The sequence below is a fragment of the Lepus europaeus genome, chromosome 3 (genome assembly GCF_033115175.1).
Source record: "Lepus europaeus isolate LE1 chromosome 3, mLepTim1.pri, whole genome shotgun sequence".
NCBI classification, from domain to species: Eukaryota; Metazoa; Chordata; class Mammalia; order Lagomorpha; family Leporidae; genus Lepus; species Lepus europaeus.
This window is the reverse complement of record NC_084829.1, coordinates 30,143,212-30,165,945: the sequence shown is the minus strand read 5'-3', so window position 1 is coordinate 30,165,945 and position 22,734 is coordinate 30,143,212. Positions and strand designations below refer to the sequence as shown.

The 22,734-nt window shown below is 42.3% G+C and overlaps 1 protein-coding gene across 1 annotated transcript; it reads right to left on the bottom strand.

Annotated features, from left to right (window-relative positions):
• Window positions 1-13,504: 13,504 nt before the first annotated feature.
• Window positions 13,505-14,443, bottom strand: LOC133756798 (olfactory receptor 10C1). The gene has a single exon (XM_062187390.1). The coding sequence runs from the start codon at window positions 14,441-14,443 to the stop codon at window positions 13,505-13,507; it is 939 nt and encodes a 312-aa protein (XP_062043374.1).
• Window positions 14,444-22,734: the final 8,291 nt, after the last annotated feature.

Genomic DNA, 22,734 nt, shown 5'->3' with positions numbered 1-22,734 from the left:
GTTTTTTTTTTTTTTTTTTTTTTGAGATTTAAAAGTAAGATTTATTACAAAGACTTCCAGCCACAGTGGCATGGAAGAGGGCTCCAAGAGAGGTAAAACCCAAAGGGGCTGATGGTAGTGGGGTTTTTAAGCACAATTTCGGGAAGAAAAAACTTGGCAATCAGATTGACATTCAGTTACAAGGCAGGGACAAAACCAATCAAAAGACCTGATTTGGAATCTTTTATCCTGTCTGGCTTGCTCATGCTAATACAAAAAGAGCCATCACAAGAGTGGGATACCTAACTTGCTTTATAGTAAACTGGGAGCTCAGAAGGGTGGAGTCACCACTCCCTTGCTATTCTCATGATAAGATTGGAAGCTCCCAAGGAGTGGGGCTTGCTAAAGATAACTTTTTGACCTTGCTAAAGATAACTTTTGGAAGGAAGAAAGCATTTTGCACCTTCAATTTCCACTGAGACCACCTGACTGCATTTTTTTTTTAAAATTTTTTGACAGGCAGAGTGGACAGTGAGAGAGAGAGAGAGACAGAGCGAAAGGTCTTCCTTTTGCCATTGGTTCACCCTCCAATGGCTGCTGCTGCAGCCGGCGCACTGTGCTGATCCGAAGCCAGGAGCCAGGTGCTTCTCCTGGTCTCCCATGGGGTGCAGGGCCCAAGGACTTGGGCCATTCTCCACTGTACTCCTGGACTACAGCAGAGAGCTGGCCTGGAAGAGGAAAAACCGGGACAGAATCTGGTGCCCCAACTGGGATTAGAACCCAGTGTGCTGGTGCCGCAGACAGAGGATTAGCCTATTGAGCCGCAGTGCCGGCTTAACCCATGTGAAGTCTCACATCCCGCTCTCCCCAGAGGAATGGACCCTGACTTCTGTAGGGGGTATGGTGTGATGACTGCCCTGGCTTCTTCAAGCTGAGTAGGGGCAGAGCAGCAGTCAAGATGGTTCCAGCAGCAGGTGGGGGAATGCAATGCCAACCTGCAGAAACTGCTTCCATTTGAGGTTTCATGTACATAGATAGCCATAGATCTTTGTACATAGATGCTTCAGGTCTGGAGAAAACAAATCTAATAAGCAGATTAAACTTTCAGGGTCTAAAACAAAGGACAGAGTCATTATTAGAAGACCTAAGAAAGGTAATGTCTAAACCATGAGCAAGTTTTCTCATGAAGAGGCAAGTAGAAACTGACAGAAGGGGCTTGATAATAACCAGATGGGCTTAAGGCATGCCCAGGTTTGAGGCCCAGACCTATATGTCTCTTCATATAGGTTATCGGAAGAGACATCATAAGAGAAGGCACTCTGTTGACTTCCATTACCTAGCTGACCCAGTAGGAGAGCTGGCCTGAATAGAAGGCAAGTGGCATCTCTGGAAGGAGGTTTATAGGTCTGCCTGCAGTGTTACTGACCCTGCTTGGCTGTCCCCTCCACAGTGGTGGCCAACTTTGTAAGCTGGAGTGAAGGGTTTTTTCCAGATTAGAGCCAACAGGGTCTGTGGCTCTGACCCAGGAATCCTCCAACCCCCAGGGAAGTTTTGTTTCCAGTGACCCAGCTCTTCACTGGCAGAGCTGCCAGGGCTCTTCAAAAACTGACTTCTATGTCCATCTGAAGCCCTGGCTTTCCACATCAAAAACCAATGCCATTTGCAGTGGACTGACCTGCTGGGTCTCCTTGATGGCAGATCACTGTGTAAAGCAGCCTTTATTTAGCCTGCCACCTATCTTTTCATTGCTACTGCTGCCTAGCTTTCTCCTCTCAAGCTAGAAATCAATGACATAAACCAGAAACTGCAAATCCATTTTAGGGGGGCTATAACAAGCTATTTCATCAGAAACCTGCTAGAACAAGTTGCAAGACAAGGTTGGCAAGTTACAAAGTAATATTTTTAGGCAGTATTCTTAAACTCAATGTCCCATTGCAGTTGAACCAAATTTTCATGTACAAGATTGTTTACCATAGAGTTCTCTAGATTTTAATTGAATTTGAGTCTAGTTTTCTTTTTACAAAAAAAAAAAAAAAAAAAAAAAAAAAAAAAAAAAGGACATTAGGCTAATGATGTCTAGCCAACATTCAGTACTTGGAACTGCCTCTGAAAAAAAAAGTTCAGGAAGCTGCCAGACAGGTCCCGAGGGTGACTGTGGTTAGGGACCGATGTGCCAGGGACAAGAACTGCACTGAAGATTGTTCACCATTATGTGAAGTTTAGTGGGAGAGGGCATCCATCAGAGTAGATGGGCACCCCTCCAAACATTACTAAGGAGAATCTGATAGGAGGCAGAATAGAGGGCAATGACCAACAAGGAGGCTATAAGAACTCACAAAGAGGCAGGCTAAAGGGAGAAACTGGAGACCCTGAAAAGAGACAATAACCTGATACTCCAAACCAAGAGCCAGCACTGCAAGTGTGCAATCATGAGGCTGCAGATAAACCAGTCTCAGCAATAAGGAGTCAGCTCAGGAGGTAGCTCAAGTCCAAGACTTCATCATCTGGATTAATCCATATATATTCACTAGCATCTGAGGTTAATGGGCCTAGATTCTTGCCTAGAAACCCCTGGGCAAAATTATAACAATGGGGGCAATGGGCACCTGATAAAAACTCTCCTCCACCCAACAGGGATTAGAAGCCCCAACAGCAGTCAAAGGTAATATCAGAGGGCTCACTAAATAGACCCAAGGACCCTGTGACACTATGGAAAATAATTTAATGCATTTTGGAGCACATACAAAGAAATAGGGGCAAGAGGCTCCCCGAGATGGGGAGTCAGAGTAGGAGGGCTGGCACTTTTCACAACTCACTTTCAGTTGGCTTTTCACTATCTTCTAGCTTGTAACCAGGCCAGATGGTGGTGCAGAAAATGAGGCATTTTTCTTTAAGCTCAGGGATCAAAGGAGTCCCAAAGTCTAAGGATGCATCCCCAGGGAATGCCTGCTATAATGAAAGTATAAAAATGGAAGTATCCCCCAGCTCTTACCTCTCTTGGGTTTGAGACATCTCTCAAAACTCTCTCACTGTCTGTGGTGTCCAGATGTGCACTGAAGCCCACAGGGAAGGGAGGAAGGTGAGGGTGGGATTAGCATGTATTATGCTCACTCAGCATTCCATGCCTGTAACCTTGGGTGTATATTTGTCAGAATAGCATGCACATGGAATGATCAATTCCCTTTACAGACAATGTGCTAGACTGGGCCTCTGCCTGGTCAAATATATACTGTTGCTTTGTTCCCCTACATGAAGAAAAATAGTTGTTCTATGCCTCTTAACCTTGAGTCTTATCTAATGGGCCTGAATTCGACAATGAGCCTTTGTGGTGAGAGCCCTAGGAAACAAAGGTGTTTTGTGCGAGAGTTTGGTGAAAGAGTGCTGGACCTTGTTACCACTGAGGTTGGTGACTAGGAAGATGAAGGGATAAAGAAACAGAGTGGGGGAATAAAAAATTCTCCCCAATAAGCTTCCCTGAGGAAGGTACTACATACAAAAGACTAGACAGAAGTGACCCAAAAGAGGGGATTTGAGAAGGAACATAGGGGATACCTGAGACATGCTGAGACTTGTCCACACAAGTTCAGGCCATGTGAGGATGTGCATCTAATGGGAGTTGAGATAAAAAAAAACTACCCATCTGCAAATGGGATAATTAAAATATAACCTAGAGGGGACGGCACTATGGTGCACTGTGTTAACGCCCTGGCTTGAAGCACCGGCATCCCAGATGGGCGCTGGTTCGAGACCTGGCTGCTCCTCTTCCTATCCAGCTCTCTGCTGTGGCCTGGGAAAGCAGTAGGGGATGACCCAAGTCCTTGGGCCTCTGCACCAGTGTGGGAGACCCAGAAGCAGCTCCTGGCTCTTGGCTTCAGATTGGCGCAGCACAGGTTGTTGCAGCCAATTGGGGAATGAACCATTGGATGGAAGACCCCCCGCTCCCTCTCTCTGCCTCTCCTCTCTGTGTAACTCTGCCTTTCAAATAAATAAAACTTTAAAAAATATAACTTAGAGCTAACAAAAAAATTCTAAGAAATACCCATTAATGGGACCAGGAAATCGAGTCTGTAGGAATTGAGAAGACCTCGTGAAGTACAGAAAGCATTTAGAGGAGCAGAGAGAGATGGAGATCTTGTCAGGATCTGGGGTAAAGGAAAAACTCACTGAGTCATGGAGCCCGGAGCCCATGGCCTCACTCCAAGCTGCGCCCAGTCTCACTGACAAATTAAATCTCTGAGGAAGGAAGAACAGAAGGCAGTTTTCGGCTGACACCCTAATGGGCCCCTGGGCTGATCCCTGTGCAAGGAAGCTGGGTTGGACCAGCCAGCATTCCCAGAGCTGAGGTGAGATCTGTGAAAAGCTGGTCCTCTGGCTTCACAGCTTGTGAGGGCTCCCAAACAACAGGGGGCTTGCTCCCTGCAGGGAAGTGCATTTTCTAGCCCAACACCATCCTGGCTGCTGGGCTCTGGTGTCCAGGCAAGAGACCTTCTGGAAGCACTGGAATATAGCCCTGGCCAGAATCTGTCCGATCTCTTGAGGCCTTCTCTCAGTCAGCAAAGGGCTGACCCACACAAGAGAACAGAGAGGTTAGAATAGAATTTCAGCTCCAGGGCATTGCTGGCTATAATCAGCAAGCCTGGCCCCTGAGTCTTAAGTCCAGCAGCCAGGCTAATTGCTTTTAACTGGTTGGCAGGGATCCTGTGTTTTTTGAGAAAATTAAAGTTGCTATGGAGGAGAGTGAAATTCTTAAAAAAACAAGCAAAAAAACAAAAAACAAGAGCCATCTGCATGGTCACCATTGTGGCAGGATGATCCAGTGCTGGCTGGAGTTAAATTCCAGTGGGATCTGTGTCATGTTGGAGTTACTATCCGAGTCACAGCACCAAAATGTTTTGGGTGAAACGGCAATGGAGAAAATGTTATTACCTCGATTCTTTGTCATGGAAGAATTTCCAAGTGGACAAGCAGAGACAGTTAAAAGCAAGATTTATTAAAGTCAGAGTCCTCCAGCCAGAATGGCATGGAGTGGGGCTCCAAGAGAGGCAAAACCCCGATTTGGCTTAGTTTTAAAGGAAGTGTCAAATGAACCCATGATTCTTTGCAGCATATCTGAAAGTATCTTACCTCAACATATTTTAGAATCCAAATGATAACAAATGTTTATGTAGTATTTACAGCTATGAAGAATTATTCTAAGTCCTTTAGGCACTTTAATTTGAAGTTTGCAACTACCCTATGAATATTATCATCATTCCTGTTTTTCAAATGGTGCAACTGAAGTGCAAAAGAAGAAAAAAATCTGGTGTCTATTGTTTTTGATGAAAAGTCAGGTGTTAATTTATTGTGATGTCTATGTTCACAATGAGTCATTTTTCTCTTTGCTACTGTCAAGAGAATATATATATATATATATATATATATATATACCTTTGTCTTTCAACAATTTGACCATGATGTACCCAAGTGTGATTTTTACTTGCTTTTATACTACTTGGAGTTCATTGAGCTTCTTGGATGTATAGATCCTTGCTTTTCCACAAAGCATGGGGACTTTTGGCAATTATTTCCACTTATTCTCTTCTCCTTTGCCTCCCATTATGTTTGTATGCTTGATGGTGTCCCACATTTCTCTGAGATTCTGCTCAGTTTTGTTTTTCTTATTCTCCAAGTTAGATAATTTTTATTGCTCTACATTTAGCTATACATTTTATTGCTATTGAGTCCTTCTAGTGATTTTTTTTTCATTTATTGTATTTTTCAATTCCATAATTTCCATTTGGTTCCTTTTTGGTGATTTTATTTTCTGTTATTTTTTCTATTTGATAAAGCATTGTCATCACATTTAAACAATTTCTTTAATTCTCTCTGCTTTTTTTGACCGAATTTGAAATAACTTCTTTGAGGCCTTTTTCTTTTTTAACTAGCATCTGGGTGCCCTCAAAAGCAATTTCTGTTATAGGTCATAGTTTCCTGTTTGTTTGCACTTTTTCATAATTTTTTTCTGATTACTGGACATTTTAGATGATGCAGCAATTCTGGATTTTGATCCTCTCCAAGGTTTTGTTGATTTATTTAATGACTTATATGGACTGATTTTGTGAGGTCTTTTACCTCAGTAATGGCCACTGTATTTTTATTTTTTTATTCTTTTAGAGAGCTTTTATTTAATAAATATAAATTTCATAAGTATAGCTTTAGGAATATAGCAGTTCTTCCCCCCATATCTGCCCTCCCACCCCCACTCCTGTCTCACCTCCTACTCTATCTCCCATCCCATTCTTCATTGATTCATTTTTAAGTATTTTTATATACAGAAGACCAACTCTATACTAAGTGAAGATTTCAACAGGTTGCACCCACACAGAAACACAAAGTATAAAGTACTATTTGAAGACTAGTTTTACCATTAATTATCATAATACAATACTTTAAGGACAGAGGTTCTACATGGGGAGCAAGTGCACAGTGACTCCTGTTGTCGATTTAACAATTGACATCCTTATTTATGACGTCAGTGATCACCTGAGGGTTTTTTTTTTTTAACTTTTATTTAATGAATATAAAGTTCCAAAGTACAGCTTATGGATTACAATGGCTTTTTCCCTCCCATAACCTCCCTCCCACCCGCAACCCTCCCCTCTCCCGGTCCCTCTCTCCTTCCATCACATCAAGATTCATTTTCAATTCTCTTTATATACAGAAGATCAATTTAGCATATATTAAGTAAAGCTTTCAACAGTTTGCACCCACACAGAAACACAAAGTGTAAAATACTGTTTGAGTACTAGTTATAGCATTAAATCACAATGTACAGCACATTAAGGACAGAGATCCCACATGAGGAGCAAGTGCACAGTGTCACCTGAGGGTTTTGTCATGAGCTGTCAAGGCTATTGAAGCCTTTTGAGTCTACAAACTCCATCATTATTTAGAGCCATAAGCAAAGTGGCCACTGTATTTTTAAATGGCTGTTTTCATTTTTTAAACCTTGCATCTTAGAGCTCATCCTGGGTCGACATAGCTTCTTGATTAGTCAATAGTTGGTAAGAGATTGTATTTAAATCTTGAGCCATCAAATCATCTACCTGTGATTGATGGATCTATGTGGCTTGAAAATGCCTTTAAAGCTGAGTTAGTTTACAAATTTGTCTTGGCTTTTACTTTCTGTGTTTGCCTGGTCTCATGTGCGGTCTGAAATGGGTAACTTGCTATTATACAGCCTTGGGCGTGGTCACAGCTTTCAAGATGTGAAAGATATGTAGGACCTTATCAAGAACCACTTTGATGTTTTATCCTTCAGGTCTCCCTGTTAAATTTTGGCTGGTCTACACATGATGCAGATCTTCACAGCCTGCCTTTTCTTGCCAGAAACTTAGGGCTAGAGAGTTGGGTGGATCATGGGAGCAGTTCTGGGTTAAAAATAAATAAACAAAAAAATAAATGGAGAACTTCGCAGCCACAGGAGACTAGGAGTGGAGAGGGACTTTCAAGGTGACTGCAGTCACCACTTTCAGGGACACAGGCCGACTACTTGGGCTTCTGGGACTCAGATCTCCTTACAGTTTCCCAGGCTCTTCTAAAGCATGGGAAATCTTATTACAAGTCCCTGGGTGCTTAGGTCACCAGGGAATTACCTGGGAGCAGAAGGTATGGAACAAAAAGTGTAGCAGGCAGTATGAATCTGGGAAAAACTCTTCAGAGTTTTCTCATCCTGTTGCCTTCATCTTATTGTCTAGGGTTTTCACCTCCTGTTCCTCAGTGGCTCATAGAAGAGTCTGGGCTATCTCATTGGTAATGTTAACGATGGAAAGGTGCTTCACCTTTCTGATGGTCCCACCCTGTGTTTCCAATCCCAAATGGTCTTCTGAGCAACACAGGTCAGGGATTCTCATTTGCATCAGCCCCTCCACTTGCCCTCTCCTCACTGTATCCAAACCTTCAGGTTTCAGTTAAGGATATTCTGAACTTTGATGGTACACAGGGTGGGATTTCCTTTATATCACAGTCTGCCCCTTCCTCACTTGTGGAATTTCTGGATGTGGTGGGAGTCTGGGTGATTAGAAAGTAAAACAAGATAAGAAGCACATCTTGTCTTTCACAGAGCACAGAGTAGAAGTCAGACACAGGAAAAGGTGATGGTATGGGGGCTGCATTGGCCTCAGCTTCCTCCAGGTACTGGATATTTCCTAGTCCAATGAGACTTTTGGAGTGATAAAGTGTGGGCGGAAACCCCATCCTTCTCTCAGTCCCCTTACATGGAACATCAGACTTTGTGGAGGTGAAATCATTCCCAAAGTCTATGGATTCACCCGGAGGGTGGGGCTGCACCTGTTTTCTTGTGCACCAAGCTGCTCCCTGCAATGAACCGCCTTTCACTGGAAGAAGAATGCCATTTTAAAATTTGTGGTTGGTGGAGATTTCTTTACAGATGAATTATTTGGACCAATACTACTCTCCTGTGCTTTCTTTGGGATTGTTTAAAGCTATTGTTTACAAAAGCTTTTACATTGGTTTTCTAGTTCTGAACTTTTCAGGAGCCTACCGATTTCTGCATAGAGGCCTTTTCCTCTAGCAGTGCCAATGCCCCTCTCCTCACAGGCAACTAACAGAATCATTATGCCACCGTGTGGCCAAGATGGGAATTGTATCTTCTATAGCATTGGAAAGGCTCTCTTATCCTGAAATACTGCACGAACTTTTCTTTGAGCTAAGGCCTAAGGCAGGAATTGTCAGATTTTAAGCTGGATCTTACCCACAGAATTCCTGATTCAGTGTTGTGAGGTAGCACCTGAGAATTTGCTTTTGTAAGTTCCCAGGTGATGCTATTGCCACTGGACAGCATTTAAGTATTTTAAGAAAAAGTGGGCTCATAAACAAGAGTGTTAAATTGTTAAATCAACATCAAGAGTCACTGTGAACTTACGTCCCGCGTGGGATCTGTCCTTAATGGGTTGTCCAATGTGAAGAAATGATATAGCTAGTACTGAGACAGTATTTTTACACTCTGTGTTTATATGTGGGTGCAAACTGATGAAATCTTTAGTTAGTATATACTGAATCGATCTTCTGTATATAAAGATAATTGAAAATAAAAAAAAACCTTGGTGTTAAATTCGAAATTGCATAGAAAATTAATCAATTTTTAAAAAATATCATGTAGGATCTCTGTCATTAATGTGCTGTACACTGTGATTTAATGCTATAACTAGTACTCCAACAGTATTTTTTCACTTTGTGTTGCTATGTGAGGGCAAACTGTTGAAATCTTTATATATGCTAAACTGATTTTCTGTATATAAAGAGAATTGAAAATGAATCTTGATGTGAATGGAAGGGGAGAGCGAGTGGGAAAGGGGAGGGTTGCGGGTGGGAGGGAAGTTATGGGAGGGGAAGCCATTGTAATCCATAAGCTGTACTTTGGAAATTTATATTCATTAAATAAAAGATGAAAAAAAAACTTGAACAATTGATATGGAAGAGTTGATAGCTTGCTAAATGTTTTTGGAAAGAGAATTAAGATAAGCTTAATTTATGTTGCTGATGTTAAAGTGAACAATTGCAATATTTACCTCCCTTTGCAAGCCAAAGTAAAATAAACTGACAATTTTCTTGAATCTTAACGCAAAAAAAAAAAAAAAGAAAGAAAGAGTGGGCTCATATAAAGATAGGCCAATAGTTATGAGCTCCCAGCCACTTCGCTGCAGGCTTCCATCCCACTCTGAACAAAAAGTGATCCCTGTGCTGGGGTCTGCAAACTGAAGAGATGGGGTAGTGTGTTACATGTTCCTGAGCCACCAGGAGGCGATCTATCAATTTGTCTAAAAAGTGTTAGGAAGTAAGGACAGTGGAGGTGAGGTCCTGCCTATCCCAGGGAGTTGTGTTGTTGACTGAGACACAACTGGGACATGGTCATACCCAGCCATCTTCCCACCTTCTGGGACCTTTCCTTTTTGCTTTTGGCTTACTTGCTTACTTACCATTCCCTTGGGTCTGGGGCCCAAGTCCTTTGATGTTTTGCTATTAGATGACTCACAGTCCCCTACCCCCAACACCACAGCTGTAAATGAGAAATGGCTCAGGTAATACACCTTTACAGAAATTCTCAAAGTCAAAATTACACATGACCCAAAGGAGAAGCTTTTATTAGTCTTTAAGAATGGAATTTCAGGCACCTCTTCTGGCAATTGTGTCAATGTTTCTAATGTATGTATCTGGTCTCAAACATACCATCCAATAACACGATAATACTGGTGAGATTTCTGCTTTTTGGGAAATTCCTTTCAGGCACTGAGCTAAATTGGATGCTGGCTTCTTAGACATAACCCACAGATATGATGGGCACTCATTAGAAGGAGATGGAGCAGAAAGCTCATTGGATTTTGGGAACAGGTGTTATCTGATTTTTGGTCTCCCAATCTTGGGGGAAAGTACATCTTGGTCACCCAAAAGTCCCTCCAACAAGTAATTCCTCCCAATCTATTCCTTCTCCACTGGTGAGCACATGCATGTCTGCTCTCTGCTGGAAATCTCTGCAAATAAAGGAGACAAACCAGTCTGCCTGACTTCTTTTAGGTATGGGACTCTGGTTCTTAATATAGAAACTTCTTACCTATTTTGGCTGATATTTGCCATGGAAACCAAGTGGACATAATTATAATTGGTAAAGGACTAATGTAATTCAAGATTCATTGGTATTGATAGTGGACAAGGAATATTTACCACAGTCATCGTCCTCTTCTTCTTCCTCCTCCCCCTCTTCCCTCCTTTTCCTTGTCCTCCTCCTTCTCCACTTCCTTCTATTTCTTCCTCAGAATCAGAATCAGCTACAGGATGTAGAAGGTCTTTTGGTGAAATAGGAATAGAATACTGGAGCTGGAACCCCACACAGAGATCATCTGATTCAACCTTTCTGTTTATTCATGAAGAAGTTAAAGACCAGAAAGGTGTTTACAGTTTTCTCTAGGTTGTGTAAAATTTTAGTAACAAATTGAAGATCATATAACCCAGGATTTTAGTCTTACTCAGAGTTTTCCCCATTCAAAAACACCTTCTGCTGTTTATTTATTTATTTTTTGTTTGCTATGCCTCTAAACCTCAACATGTCTTACATATGCAGAAAATAAAGATGAAAGCTACTGGATGAAGAAAAAAATAAGGTGAAACCAGAAATCAAGTGAGTATTTCAAAAGGATACTTTTTTTTCCCCTGGAAATGAGTTACAAATTCAAGTGTAAGCTTACTAGCTGTCAGGTGAAGTGGACGAAGTGATTACTTCATTTCTCAAAAAGTTAAACACATACCTTCCCTTTTATACAACCAATTCACATCCATGTGTTCACCTAAGAGAAATAGGGGTATACAAATACTGTACAAAAGTATTCATAGAACTTTTATTTGTATAACCCCAAACTGTAAACAATCTAAATTTCCATCAGCAGGTGAATAAACAATTTGTGGCATAGCCATACAATGGAATATTACCCAGAGATGAAAATAAATGAGCTGTTGTATACATCACAACATGGATGAATCTCAATTATGCTGAATGAAATAAATCAGACTAAAAGGAGTATATAATTATAATTGCATTTATGTAAAACTCTAGAAAAGGAAATCTACAAGGACAGAAAGTAGATCAGAGGTTGTTAGAATGATAAATGCAGAGAGGGATGGAAGAGAGAAATTACAGTGGGGTAGGAGGAGATCTTTTTGAGGAGGACAAGTTCTTTCCTAATGGTGCCAATTTTTTTTTACAGTGTATGCATATTTGAAAACTTGTCAAGTTAAATACTGAATATGTGCAATTTATTATGTCAATTTACTTCCACAAAACTGAGAAAAAGTCATCGCTTATATCACCTGTAAATCACAATGTTTCCTATCACTGAGGTTTGAGAGAAATTTTTCCTCTGAGACTTTTACAATGTTGGTTCTTGCAACCTTCCTTAGTGTAAATGAACAGCACAATGCAAATCACTCTTCAGCAAGAACAGTTCTGTGGAGGATGGTAGGTAAGTGGACATAAGTAGGAGGTGGAAAATGCACATTGCATTTTAAGTGTGCTGTCTGCTGGTTTGCTTTAGCCTGGGGATAAGATTTTAGGTTATCAGAGGAAGAACTCTTGCCAATCCTTTGGGCAACCCTTCCTAAATGTTGTTCCTCCCTATTGAAGTTTTAACAATAGTTTTGAGGTTTTACTTATTCATAATAGTGGCATGGAGAAGGCCTTACTGCCCTTCTGAGAGGTTGATAGGGGAGGAATCTCTCACATCTCTTCACCTTAGTGTTTTGAGTATTTTCTTACTTTGCATCATTCTCCATCAGTTTCATGGGAATCAGTGATTTTTCCTCCAACCAGAAGCAAGCATTCTCTGAGAAAAATCACCACCCTTTTTTTGCACGGTACCAAGCAGAGCAATGGGTATAGAATTTCCTCAATAAATGACAGTACAATTAAATAAAACATTGAGAGCAATAAAAATGTATGGATTATATTTTTGACTAACCATCCAAGCTTATCATAGTTATTTGTTCTTCAGGTTATTGGCTGACTGTCCTGCACATCGTGTTACATTTGTTCTTTAGCATCCTGGTTGTTTCTGGTTTATGTCTGTTCTGGGTGACTGTTTCCTGTAACAGTGTCATGTGGGCTCACTTCCTCTACCTTCCTTTTGTTTTCTGGCTTCCTAATACCACTGACATTTTCTCCAGGAAAAGTATCCAGTATGAGCTGGACATTGTCTTCTCTGCTGACTTGTCTTATTCAGTAGTAAAAGCATTTACTGATACATTATTTTGTGCCAGTTACTAAGCTTGGTGATATACAAATCTAAATCCTGTAAACGCTCCAAGAAATAAACTCTATTTGTTATCCCGACATCAAGGTAAGGTAAGGAAATTAAAGCCCAGAGAGATTGCATCATTCTTCTGTGGTCACATAGTTAATTAGTTGGAAGAATTAATACTTGAATTCAAATCTGTCTGATACCAAAATTCTACTCTCTTACTGTGTCATACGGATTTCCATAAGGACTTACCTTTCTTGATACTTTTCTGGCCCCTTCTCCCTTCTTAAGAAATTTTACTTTTTCCTGGTGATAGATTCAAATAAAGTATAATTATGAGAGCTACCATACTAAACAGTAGTGTCACCTAGGAAACAAATACCTAGCCCAGGTTGTACAAACATCAAATGACTTGAAGGATCGTTACTGTGGCTGACATTGTGTCACCTTTGTAGTCTGGTAGGGGTGATATTTTGCTTCTTTCCCCTTAGCTCTGCTTGTCAAGTTGGTTATCCATCCTGTGTTTCTTGTTTCTCGCGACAGAAAGCAGGTCAGAGGAAGTGTGTGTGCTGTGAAGCCCTGATTAGGGGGTTTGGTTCCAGGAGGTCCTCAGGGATCAGCCTGTCTTCTTGGCTTCCTGGTTCTCTGCTAAGCCGAGGTCCAGGCTTTCTCTGCCTTTGACAGGCGGTGATAGGGCTAACTGGGAAGGGTCAGCAGCAGTCACCACTAGCTCCCCTTTGTCAAATCTCTGCAGACCCCATTTTCTGGATGATTCTCTTTAGGGCAGCCTTGACATCAGTGTTTCTCAGGCTATAGATGATAGGATTGAGGATGGGCGTGACCACAGCATAGAAGAGGGACAGCAGAGGATCAGTGGCTGGATCATAGCTGGCCTTGGGGCGAATATAGATAAAGATGGCTGTGCCATAGAAGAGGGAGACCACGATCAGGTGGGAGGAGCAGGTGGAGAAGGCCTTGCGTCGGCCGGCAGCAGATGGGATCCGGAGAATAGCAGCTAGGATACGCCCGTAGGAGCTCAGGATGAGCCCAAAGGGGCAGAGGATGATGAGGGCAGCCGCCAGGATAATCTGCAATTCATTGAGCGACGTGTCTCCGCACACCAGCTGCAGGACGGGCTGGATCTCACAGAAGAAATGAGGGATGGCATTGGGGCCGCAGAAGGGCAAGGAGAAGATGAAGGATGTGTGGCCCAGCCCCACCATCGCTCCGCAGGCCCACGCTGACCCCGCTAGCTGCAGACACACGCGGCGGTTCAGCAGCAGGGGGTAGCGAAGCGGTTCGCAGATGGCTGCATAGCGGTCATAGGCCATGGCCGCCAGGAGGCAGCACTCGGTGGCACCAAAGAAAAGGAAGAAGAACATCTGGAGAGCGCAGCCAGAGCGGGGGATGTGGCGCCGGCCGGTGAGGAGGTGGTGAAGCAGCAGGGGCACCGTGACCGAGGTGTAGCCGATCTCCAGGGCGGAGAGGATGCGCAGGAAGAAGTACATGGGGGACTGCAGGGCGGCGTCGGCCGAGACCAGCGCCACGATGAGGAGGTTGCCCGCCACGGTGAGCAGGTAGACGGTGAGGAAGAGCGAGAAGAGCAGGCCCTGCAGGCCGGCCAGCTGGGAGAAGCCCACGAGAATGAACTCGCTCACAGCGGAGACGTTGGTACTCATGCTGCTCACATCCCCTCCGACTGCAGGACAAAACCAACCAAAGCAAGGAGAAGCTGCCGCGATGGAATTGCACAGCGGGCAAAGCTGCCTGGGGTGGAAGCACTGGGACTCCGCCACTTTTAGAATATGATGGCCTTTGACATTGGGCAGCCCAGCTTTAAGTCCGCGGTGCACCCTAGCTCACTCTTGGACCCTGGGACTAAGTGCCATTGTGATCTCTTCCTGACAGTGCCTGTGTTTCCCAAGAACACAAGGAACTCTTCTGTTTATCCTGGGCAGAGGGCAGGATCATCCCAGCTCCCCTTCCACTCCACCCCCCCACCCCAACTTCCCATCCTTCCCCAAAACCTGGGGATGAAATGTCCTCCTCCTAACAGATTTTTCCTTCTCAAAGCCAGAGTTGGTTTTATGTTCAGGGCATGAAAAATCCCATTCCAAGTCAAGGGACTTTTCTCTTTTCCCCCTATTTCTTTCTCTTTCCGTTGCTACATGTTTTCTCTCTCTGCTACTATCAACTGTCTCCTTGGTGACTCAACTTTCACCTCTTTGCCTCTAGTTTTACTTTCTTCCTTCAGCTCCCAGATCTACTCAGTCCCCTCCACTGTTTACTGTCAGGTGAAGCCCACAGGTTTCAAGGGAGGGGAAAGCAGTTTGAGAGGTCGCCTCCTGTGACAGGTGAGCAGTTCAATTGTTCAGAGGAATGAGGGTCTCTCTAGTTTCAAAAAAAGGGTCGTGAAGGAGATGACAAGACCTTCTTTAATTACTTCTTCTGCATCTTATGGCCTCTCAACTTCATCCCCTTATATCACAACACATATGCATTCCCCCAAACCAACACACACAATTCCACAAGTCTACATGCTGGCTAATGTATTACATTTCTGAATATAAGCACAGAAAAATAGCCTGATAGTCTCAGGTGCCAGAATTGTCTAAGGTTACAAATAAATCATGTACTGTATTTATATAGAAATATCATTAGAATAATAAAGAAAGTCAAGATACACTGAATATGAAAATACAACCAGAGAAACATTTAAATAGATATATAAATGCAAATTCCGTATACAAATATAAACATATTAAAATGCTTATTAGCAACACAAGCCCACACAGTGATATCCTTTTGAAGTTGGAGCATCCTGTGTTCGTTCCACGTTGGGGGTTCTTTCAGTGTTTTCCAGGAGACAGTGTCTGAATAGCTCCTTTCTGTTTAGAGAGTTGGCCAGCGACACAGCAGGTGGCATCTGATGACCTGCTTGTTTTCTCCTTTCTCTCCATGGTGGGTCCCTTGTGAGGAAGTTACTCTTAGGTTTGGTATCTCTTTAAGGTCTCTGAGGACCGTAGTCTCCAAGCATATTTGTCCTTCCAACAGGGAGAACTCTTCACATAACTAATTAATCTGTTATTTTAGAGTCTTTATTAGATCACAAAAGTATCAAATTATCTGTCAAAGATATTTTGGAGAAAATGTATGGGTCTGTTGGTTTCATTTAGCTCACACATAATGCAGCAGGTACAATAATTTGAATTTTCTTCTTTATCTCCATTATTGTAGATGCCCTAGTTACATCCATTAAAGGTAATAATGTAATTTTACCCATCTTATGAATATTTATATAATTAGTAATTAATTTATTTGGTAGCCATTCATAAATTGCATTGCATTTTAAAAATTATTCTCCAGAAAACTAAGATTATAAGAGAGAAATAAATGAATTTTGGCCCTCAATGAACTGATAAATATCATTTTCTTGAAAAAAGCATTCTTCCTGCGGCGCTGGCACACCGGGTTCTAGTCCTGGTTGGGGAGCTGGATTCTGTCCCGGTTGTCCCTCTTCCAGGCCAGCTCTCTGCTATGGCCCAGGAGTGCAGTGGAGGATGGCCCAAGTGCTTGGGCCCTGCACCCGCACGGGAGACCAGGAGAGGTACCTGGCTCCTGGCTTCGGATCAGTGTGATGCGCTGGCTGCAGTGTGCTGGCCATGGCGGCCATTGGAGGGTGAACCAACAGCAAAAGGAAGACCTTTCTCTCTGTCTCTCTCTCTCTATCACTGTCCACTCTGCCTGCCAACAACAACAACAAAAAAAAAAAAAAAGAAAAAAGCATTCTTAATTTTTCTTACTTTGAATTTTTTACTTACTACACAAGACCTTTATTTGCATTTCCATTATTTGAATTTATTATTTGATTTGTTTCTTCTGTGTTCTTCTTTAAAAGATTCATTTATTTACTTAGTTGTAGTTACAGACAGAGAAAGAGAGAGACAGAGAGGTCTTCCATTCACTGGTTGACTCCACAAATGGCCTCAATGGCAAGAGCTGAGCCAATCTGAAGCCTGGAGCCAGGATTTTCTTCCAGGTCTCCCATATGGGTGCAGGAGCTCAAGCAGTTGGGCCATCTTTTGCTGCTTTCCCAGGCCATCAGCAAGGAGCTGGATTGGAAATGGAGCAGCTGGGACTTGAACCGGTCCCCATATGGGATGCTGGCACCACAAGCTTAACCTACTGCACCACAGTGCCGGTCCCTCTTCTGTGTTCCTAAACATTTTAGTGATGTGTTTAAAATAAGATCTTATTAAAACATGTAACAACCATTACAACAGGAAGCTTCCAACTCAACTTCTTTAAATAATAAGCCCATTTATTGATTCATAAACCTGGAAGTTCAGGTTTTACTTATATCAGATATCCTATGTATTCTTCTAATTTTCTTGTATCTTCCCTTTTATTAGGTTTGACTAAAGTATTGGAAATATCAGTGGCTCAAAAAAAAAAGGTGAAAATTTATCTCTCATTTAAATATTTAAGGTTTTTTAATTCCAGGAAGTAGGGTTTCTTGATCTAAGAAGTCCTCAGGAATCCCATTTCCTGTCTATTCACCTGTGTTCTAATTCAGGAGATACTGTCTAAACAATTCCTTTCTATTAGAGAAATAACTAGTGAAACAAGCTAGTTGGCCAAATGACAAACCTGGTCTCTTTACTGCTTTTGATCTAAAATCCATTTTGTCAGATAGAAGTATGGCTATTCTTTTATTCTGGGGCCCATTTCCACGGAATCTTGTTCCATTCTTTCACTTTCAGTTTATGTGTGTCTTTATAGGTGAAGTGAGTTTCTTTCTTTTTTTCTTTCTTAAAGACTTTTTTTTTTTTATTTGAAAGACAGAGTTACAGAGAAAGAGGGAGAGAGACAGAGAGGTCTTCTATACACTGGTTCACTCCCCAAATGGCAGCAACAGCAGGGACTGGGAAGGAGCTTCTTCTGGTTCTCCTATGTGGGTGCAGGGGCCCAAGAACTTGGGCTATCCTCCACTGCTTTCCCAGGTACATTAGCAGGGAGCTGGACCAGAAGTGGAGCAGCTGGGAATTGTAACTAGTGCCCATGTAGGATGCACACATCACTGGGCAGTGGCTTTACTGGCTACGCCAGATGTCGGCCCCAGAAGTGAGTTTCTTATAAGCAGCATATAGTTGGGTCTTTTAAAAAAAAATTATTTAGGGGCTGGTATTGTGGCATAATGGGTTAAGCCATAGCCTGTGATGCCAGTATTATATATGAATTCAGGTTGTGTCCTGGCTGCTCCTCTTCTGATCCAGTTTCCTGCTAATGTGCTTGGGAAAGCAGCAGAGGATGTCCTCAATTCTCGGGTCCCTGCACCCACATGGGAGACCCAGAAGAAACTCCTGGCTCCTGGCTTTGGCCAAGCGAAGCCCTGGTTGTTGTGGCCATTTGGGGAGTGAACCACGGGATGGAAGGTCTCTCTTTCCCTTTCTCTCTCTCCATCTCTTCCTCTCTCTCTGTAACTCTGACTTCCAAATAAATAAATAAGTCTGAGACACACAGAGAGAAAGACTTTCTATTTGCTGGTTGGTTACAACAGTTGGGGCTGCGCCAGACTGAAGACAGGAGCCTGGGACTCCATTTGGGTCTCCCACATCAGTGAAGGGGGGCCAAGCAGTTGGGCCATCTTGTGCTGCTTTCCCAGGTTCATCAGGAGGAAGCAGATGGTAAGCAGAGTAGCAGGGTCTGGAACTAGTACCTAGATGGGATGCTAGTGTTTCAGGCGGTGGCTTAACCTATTGAGCCACAATGCTGGCCCCGGGTCTTGCTTTTTAACCCATCTGGTCATTCTATGTCTTTTAATTGGAGAAATTAATCCATTGCCACTGAAATTAATTCTTGACATTTAAGGTCTTACCATGGCCATTTTGATGTTTGTTTTGTATTTCATTGTAGCTTCTTTCTCTGTTTCTATATTATAACCTTCATTTGTAGTTACTTTCTCTAGTGGTGTTTTTGATACCTTGCTTCTTATTTTTGCTAAGTCTTTGCATGGGTTTTGCTTTCTGGTTACCTTGAGGCTTACAAAAATCTTTTTTTGACTATGACAACTATCTTGATGTGATACAAATCTAACATTGATTATAAAAATAGGAAAAGATATAAAAGTCAAAGTGATAAATCCTAATAAAGCATTCTCCCTTTGTTTTTTAGAATCATTTTTAAAAATTTATTTGAAAGGTAGAGAAGGAAAGAGAGAGAGAGAGAGAGCTATCTTCCATCTGCTGGTTCACTACCCAAATGGCCACAATGGCTGGAGTTGGGCCTATCTGAAGTCAGGAGCTTCATCCTAGTCTCCTATGTGGATGGCAGGGGCCCAAGCATTTGGGCAACTTTCTGCTGCTTTCCCAGGCACACTAGCAGGGAGCTGGATCAGAAGTGGAGCACCAAGGCAGGAACTGGGACCCCTATTGGATGCTGGTGTAGCAGATGGCAGCCCTACTCACTACGCCACAGCGCCAGCCCTAAGCACTCTACATTTGTGCCTCATTCCTTCCTCCATTTTTTGATGTTGTGTTTGAACTCTTTACATACTATATCTTAACAGTTTACTGTAGCAATTATAATTTTTAAAGATTTATTTGAAAAGTAGAGTTACAGTGAGAGAGAGAGAGAGGTCTTTCATTCACTGGTTCACTCTCCAAATGGTTGCAATGGCCAGAGCTGCACCGATGTGAAGCCAGGAGCCAGGAGCTTCTTCTGGGTCTCCCACCTGGATGCAGGGTCCCAAGCACTTGGGCCATCTTCTACTGCTTTCCAAGGCCATAGCAGAGAGTGGGAGTGGAAATGGAGCAGCCAGGACTTGAAACAGCACCCATACGGGGTGGCAGCAATGCAGACAGTGGCTTTATCGGCTATGCCACAGCACCGGCCCCAGCAATTATGTTTTAGCCTTCATAGGAAAGATATAAATGATTTACATGAACTTTTATAAATTAAAGCATCCTGAATTAGTTGATATAGTTACTTTTTCCAGTGGGTTTTCTATCTTTGATGTTTTCTTCTTACTACTTAGCATCTCTTACTTTCTGTGTGAAAACTCCCTGTAAGATTCCTTGTAACGGGTCAGGTGGTAGTACATTCTCCCAGCTTTTGTTTGTCTGGAAATGTCTATCTCTTCTTCATAGATGAAGGATGGCTTTGCTAGATATAGTATTCTTGCCTGGTTTATTTTTCCTTCAGTACTTAGCTGTCTCCACCCACTTCCTCCTGGCCTGTAAGATTTCTATTGTGAATTCTGCAATCAGGTGAATTGGAACCACTTTTTGTACCATTTGCTTCTTTTTTCCCTGTTTTTTCTTTTTTTTTAAAGATTTTATTTATTTATTTGAGACGTAGAGTTACAGACATTTGCTGGTTCACTCCCCAAATGGCTGCAATGGCCAGAGCTGAGCCAATCTGATGCCAAGAGCCATGAGTTTCTTATAGGACTCCCATGCTGGATTGGGAGAGGAGCAAGCTGGGACTAGAACTGGCACCCATATGGGGTGTCAGCACTCTAAGTGGTGGCGTAGCCCCTACATCACAGTGCCAGTCCCCATGTGCTTCTTTAGTTTTTTTTTTAACTTTTATTTAATGAATATAAATTTCCAAAGTACAGCTTATGGATTACAATGGCTTCTCCCTCCGCCCCCCGCCAACTTCCCTCCAACCTGCAACCTCCCATCTCACGCTCCCTCTCCAATTCCATTTACATCAAGATTCATTTTTTTTTTAACAAGCAGAGTGGACAGTGAGAGAGAGAGAGAGACAGGGAAAAAGGTCTTCCTTTACCATTGGTTCACCCTCCAATGGCTGCTGCTGCCGGCGCACCGCGCTGACCCGAAGGCAGGAGCCAGATGCTTCCCCTGGTCCCACGTGGGTGCAGGGCCCAAGCACATGGGCCATCCTCCACTGCACTTCCAGGCCATAGAGGAGAGCTGGCCTGGAAGAGGGGCAACCGGGACAGAATCCGGTGCCCCAACTGGGACTAGAACCCAGTATGCCGGCGGAGGATTAGCCTAGTGAGCCGCGGTGCTGGCCAAGATTCATTTTCAATTATCTTTATATGTGGAAGATCAATTTAGCATATATTAAGTAAAGATTTCAACAGTTTGCACCCACACAGAAACACAAAGTGTAAAGTACTATTTCAGTACTAGTTATAGCATTAAATAACAATGTACAGCACATTAAGGACAGAGATCCTACATGAGGAGTAAGTGCACAGTGACTCCTGTTGTTGACTTAACAAATTGACACTCTTGTTTATAGCATCCGAAATCACCCTAGGCTCTTGTCATGAGTTGCCAAGGCTATGGAGGCCTTTTTAGTTCGCTGACTCTGATCTTATTTAGACAAGGTCATAGTCCAAGTGGAAGTTCTCTCCTCCCTTCAGAGAAGGTACCTCCTTCTTCGATGACCTGTTTTTCCACTGGGATCTCACTCACAGAGATCTTTCATTTAGGTCATTTTTTTTTTGGCACAGTGTCTTGGCTTTCCATACCTAAAATACTCTCATGGGCTATTCAGCCAGATCTGAATGCCTTAAGGGCTGATTCTGAGGCCAGACTGCTGTTTAGGACATTTGCCATTCTATGAGTCTGCTGTATATCCTGCTTTCATGTTGGATCATCTCTCCCTTTTTAATTCTATCAGTTAGTATTTGCAGACACTAGTCTTGTTTATGTGATCCCTTTGACCCTTAGTCCTATCATTATGATTAAGTGTGAACAGAAACTGATCACTTGGACTAGTGAGATGGCATTGGTACATGCCACCTTGATGGGATTGAATTGGAATCCCCTGGCACATTTCTAACTCTACCATTTGGGGCAAGTCCGATTGAACATGTCCCAAATTGTACATCTCCTCCCTCTCTTTTTCCCACTCTTATATTTAACAGGAATCACTTTTCAGTTAAGTTTCAACACTTAAGAATAATTGTGTATTAATTAAATAGTTCAACCAATAGTATTAAGTAGAACAAACAAAATTTTAAAGGAATAAAGTTGTAAGTTGTCCCTCGACAGTCAGGACAAGGGCTGATCAAGTCACTGTTTCTCATAGTGTCCATTTCACTTCAACAGGTTTCCTTTTTGGTACTCGGTTAGTTGCCACCGATCATGGAGAACATATGAAATTTGTCACTTTGGGACTGGCTTAATTCACTCAGCATGATGTTTTCCAGAATCCTCCATTTTGTTGCAAATGAACCGGATTTCATTTTTTTTAAAATTAAACTTTTATTTAATGAATATAAATTTCCAAAGTACAGCTTATGGGTTACAATGGCTTCCCCCTCCCAAAACTTCCCTCCCACCCGCAACCCTCCCCTTTCCCGCTCCCTCTCCCCTTCCATTCACATCATGATTCATTTTCAATTCTCTTTATATACAGAAGATCAGTTTAGTATATATTAAGTAACGATTTCAACAGTTTGCCCCCATATAGCAACACAAAGTGAAAAAAAATACTGTTGGAGTACTAGTTATAGCATTAAATAACAGTGTACAGCACATTAAAGACAGAGATCCTACATAATATTTTTTTTTAAAAAAATTAATTAATTTTCTATGCCATTTCCAATTTAACACCAGGTTTTTTTTTCATTTCCAATTCTCTTTATATACAGAAGATCGATTCAGTATATAATTAGTAAAGATCACATCAGTTTGTACCCACGCAGAAACACAAAGTATAAAAATACTGTTTCAGTACTAGTTATAGCATCACTGCACATTAGACAACACATTAAGGACAGATCCCACATGGGATGTAAGCACACAGTGACTCCTGCTGCTGATTTAACAATTTGACACTCCTGTTCATGGCGTCAGTAATCTCCCTAGGCTCTAGTCATGAGTTGCCAGGGCTATGGAAGCCTTTAGAGTTCACCGACTTCGATCTTATTCTGATAGGGTCATAGTCAAAGTGGAAGTTCTCTCCTCCCTTCAGAGAAAGGTACCTC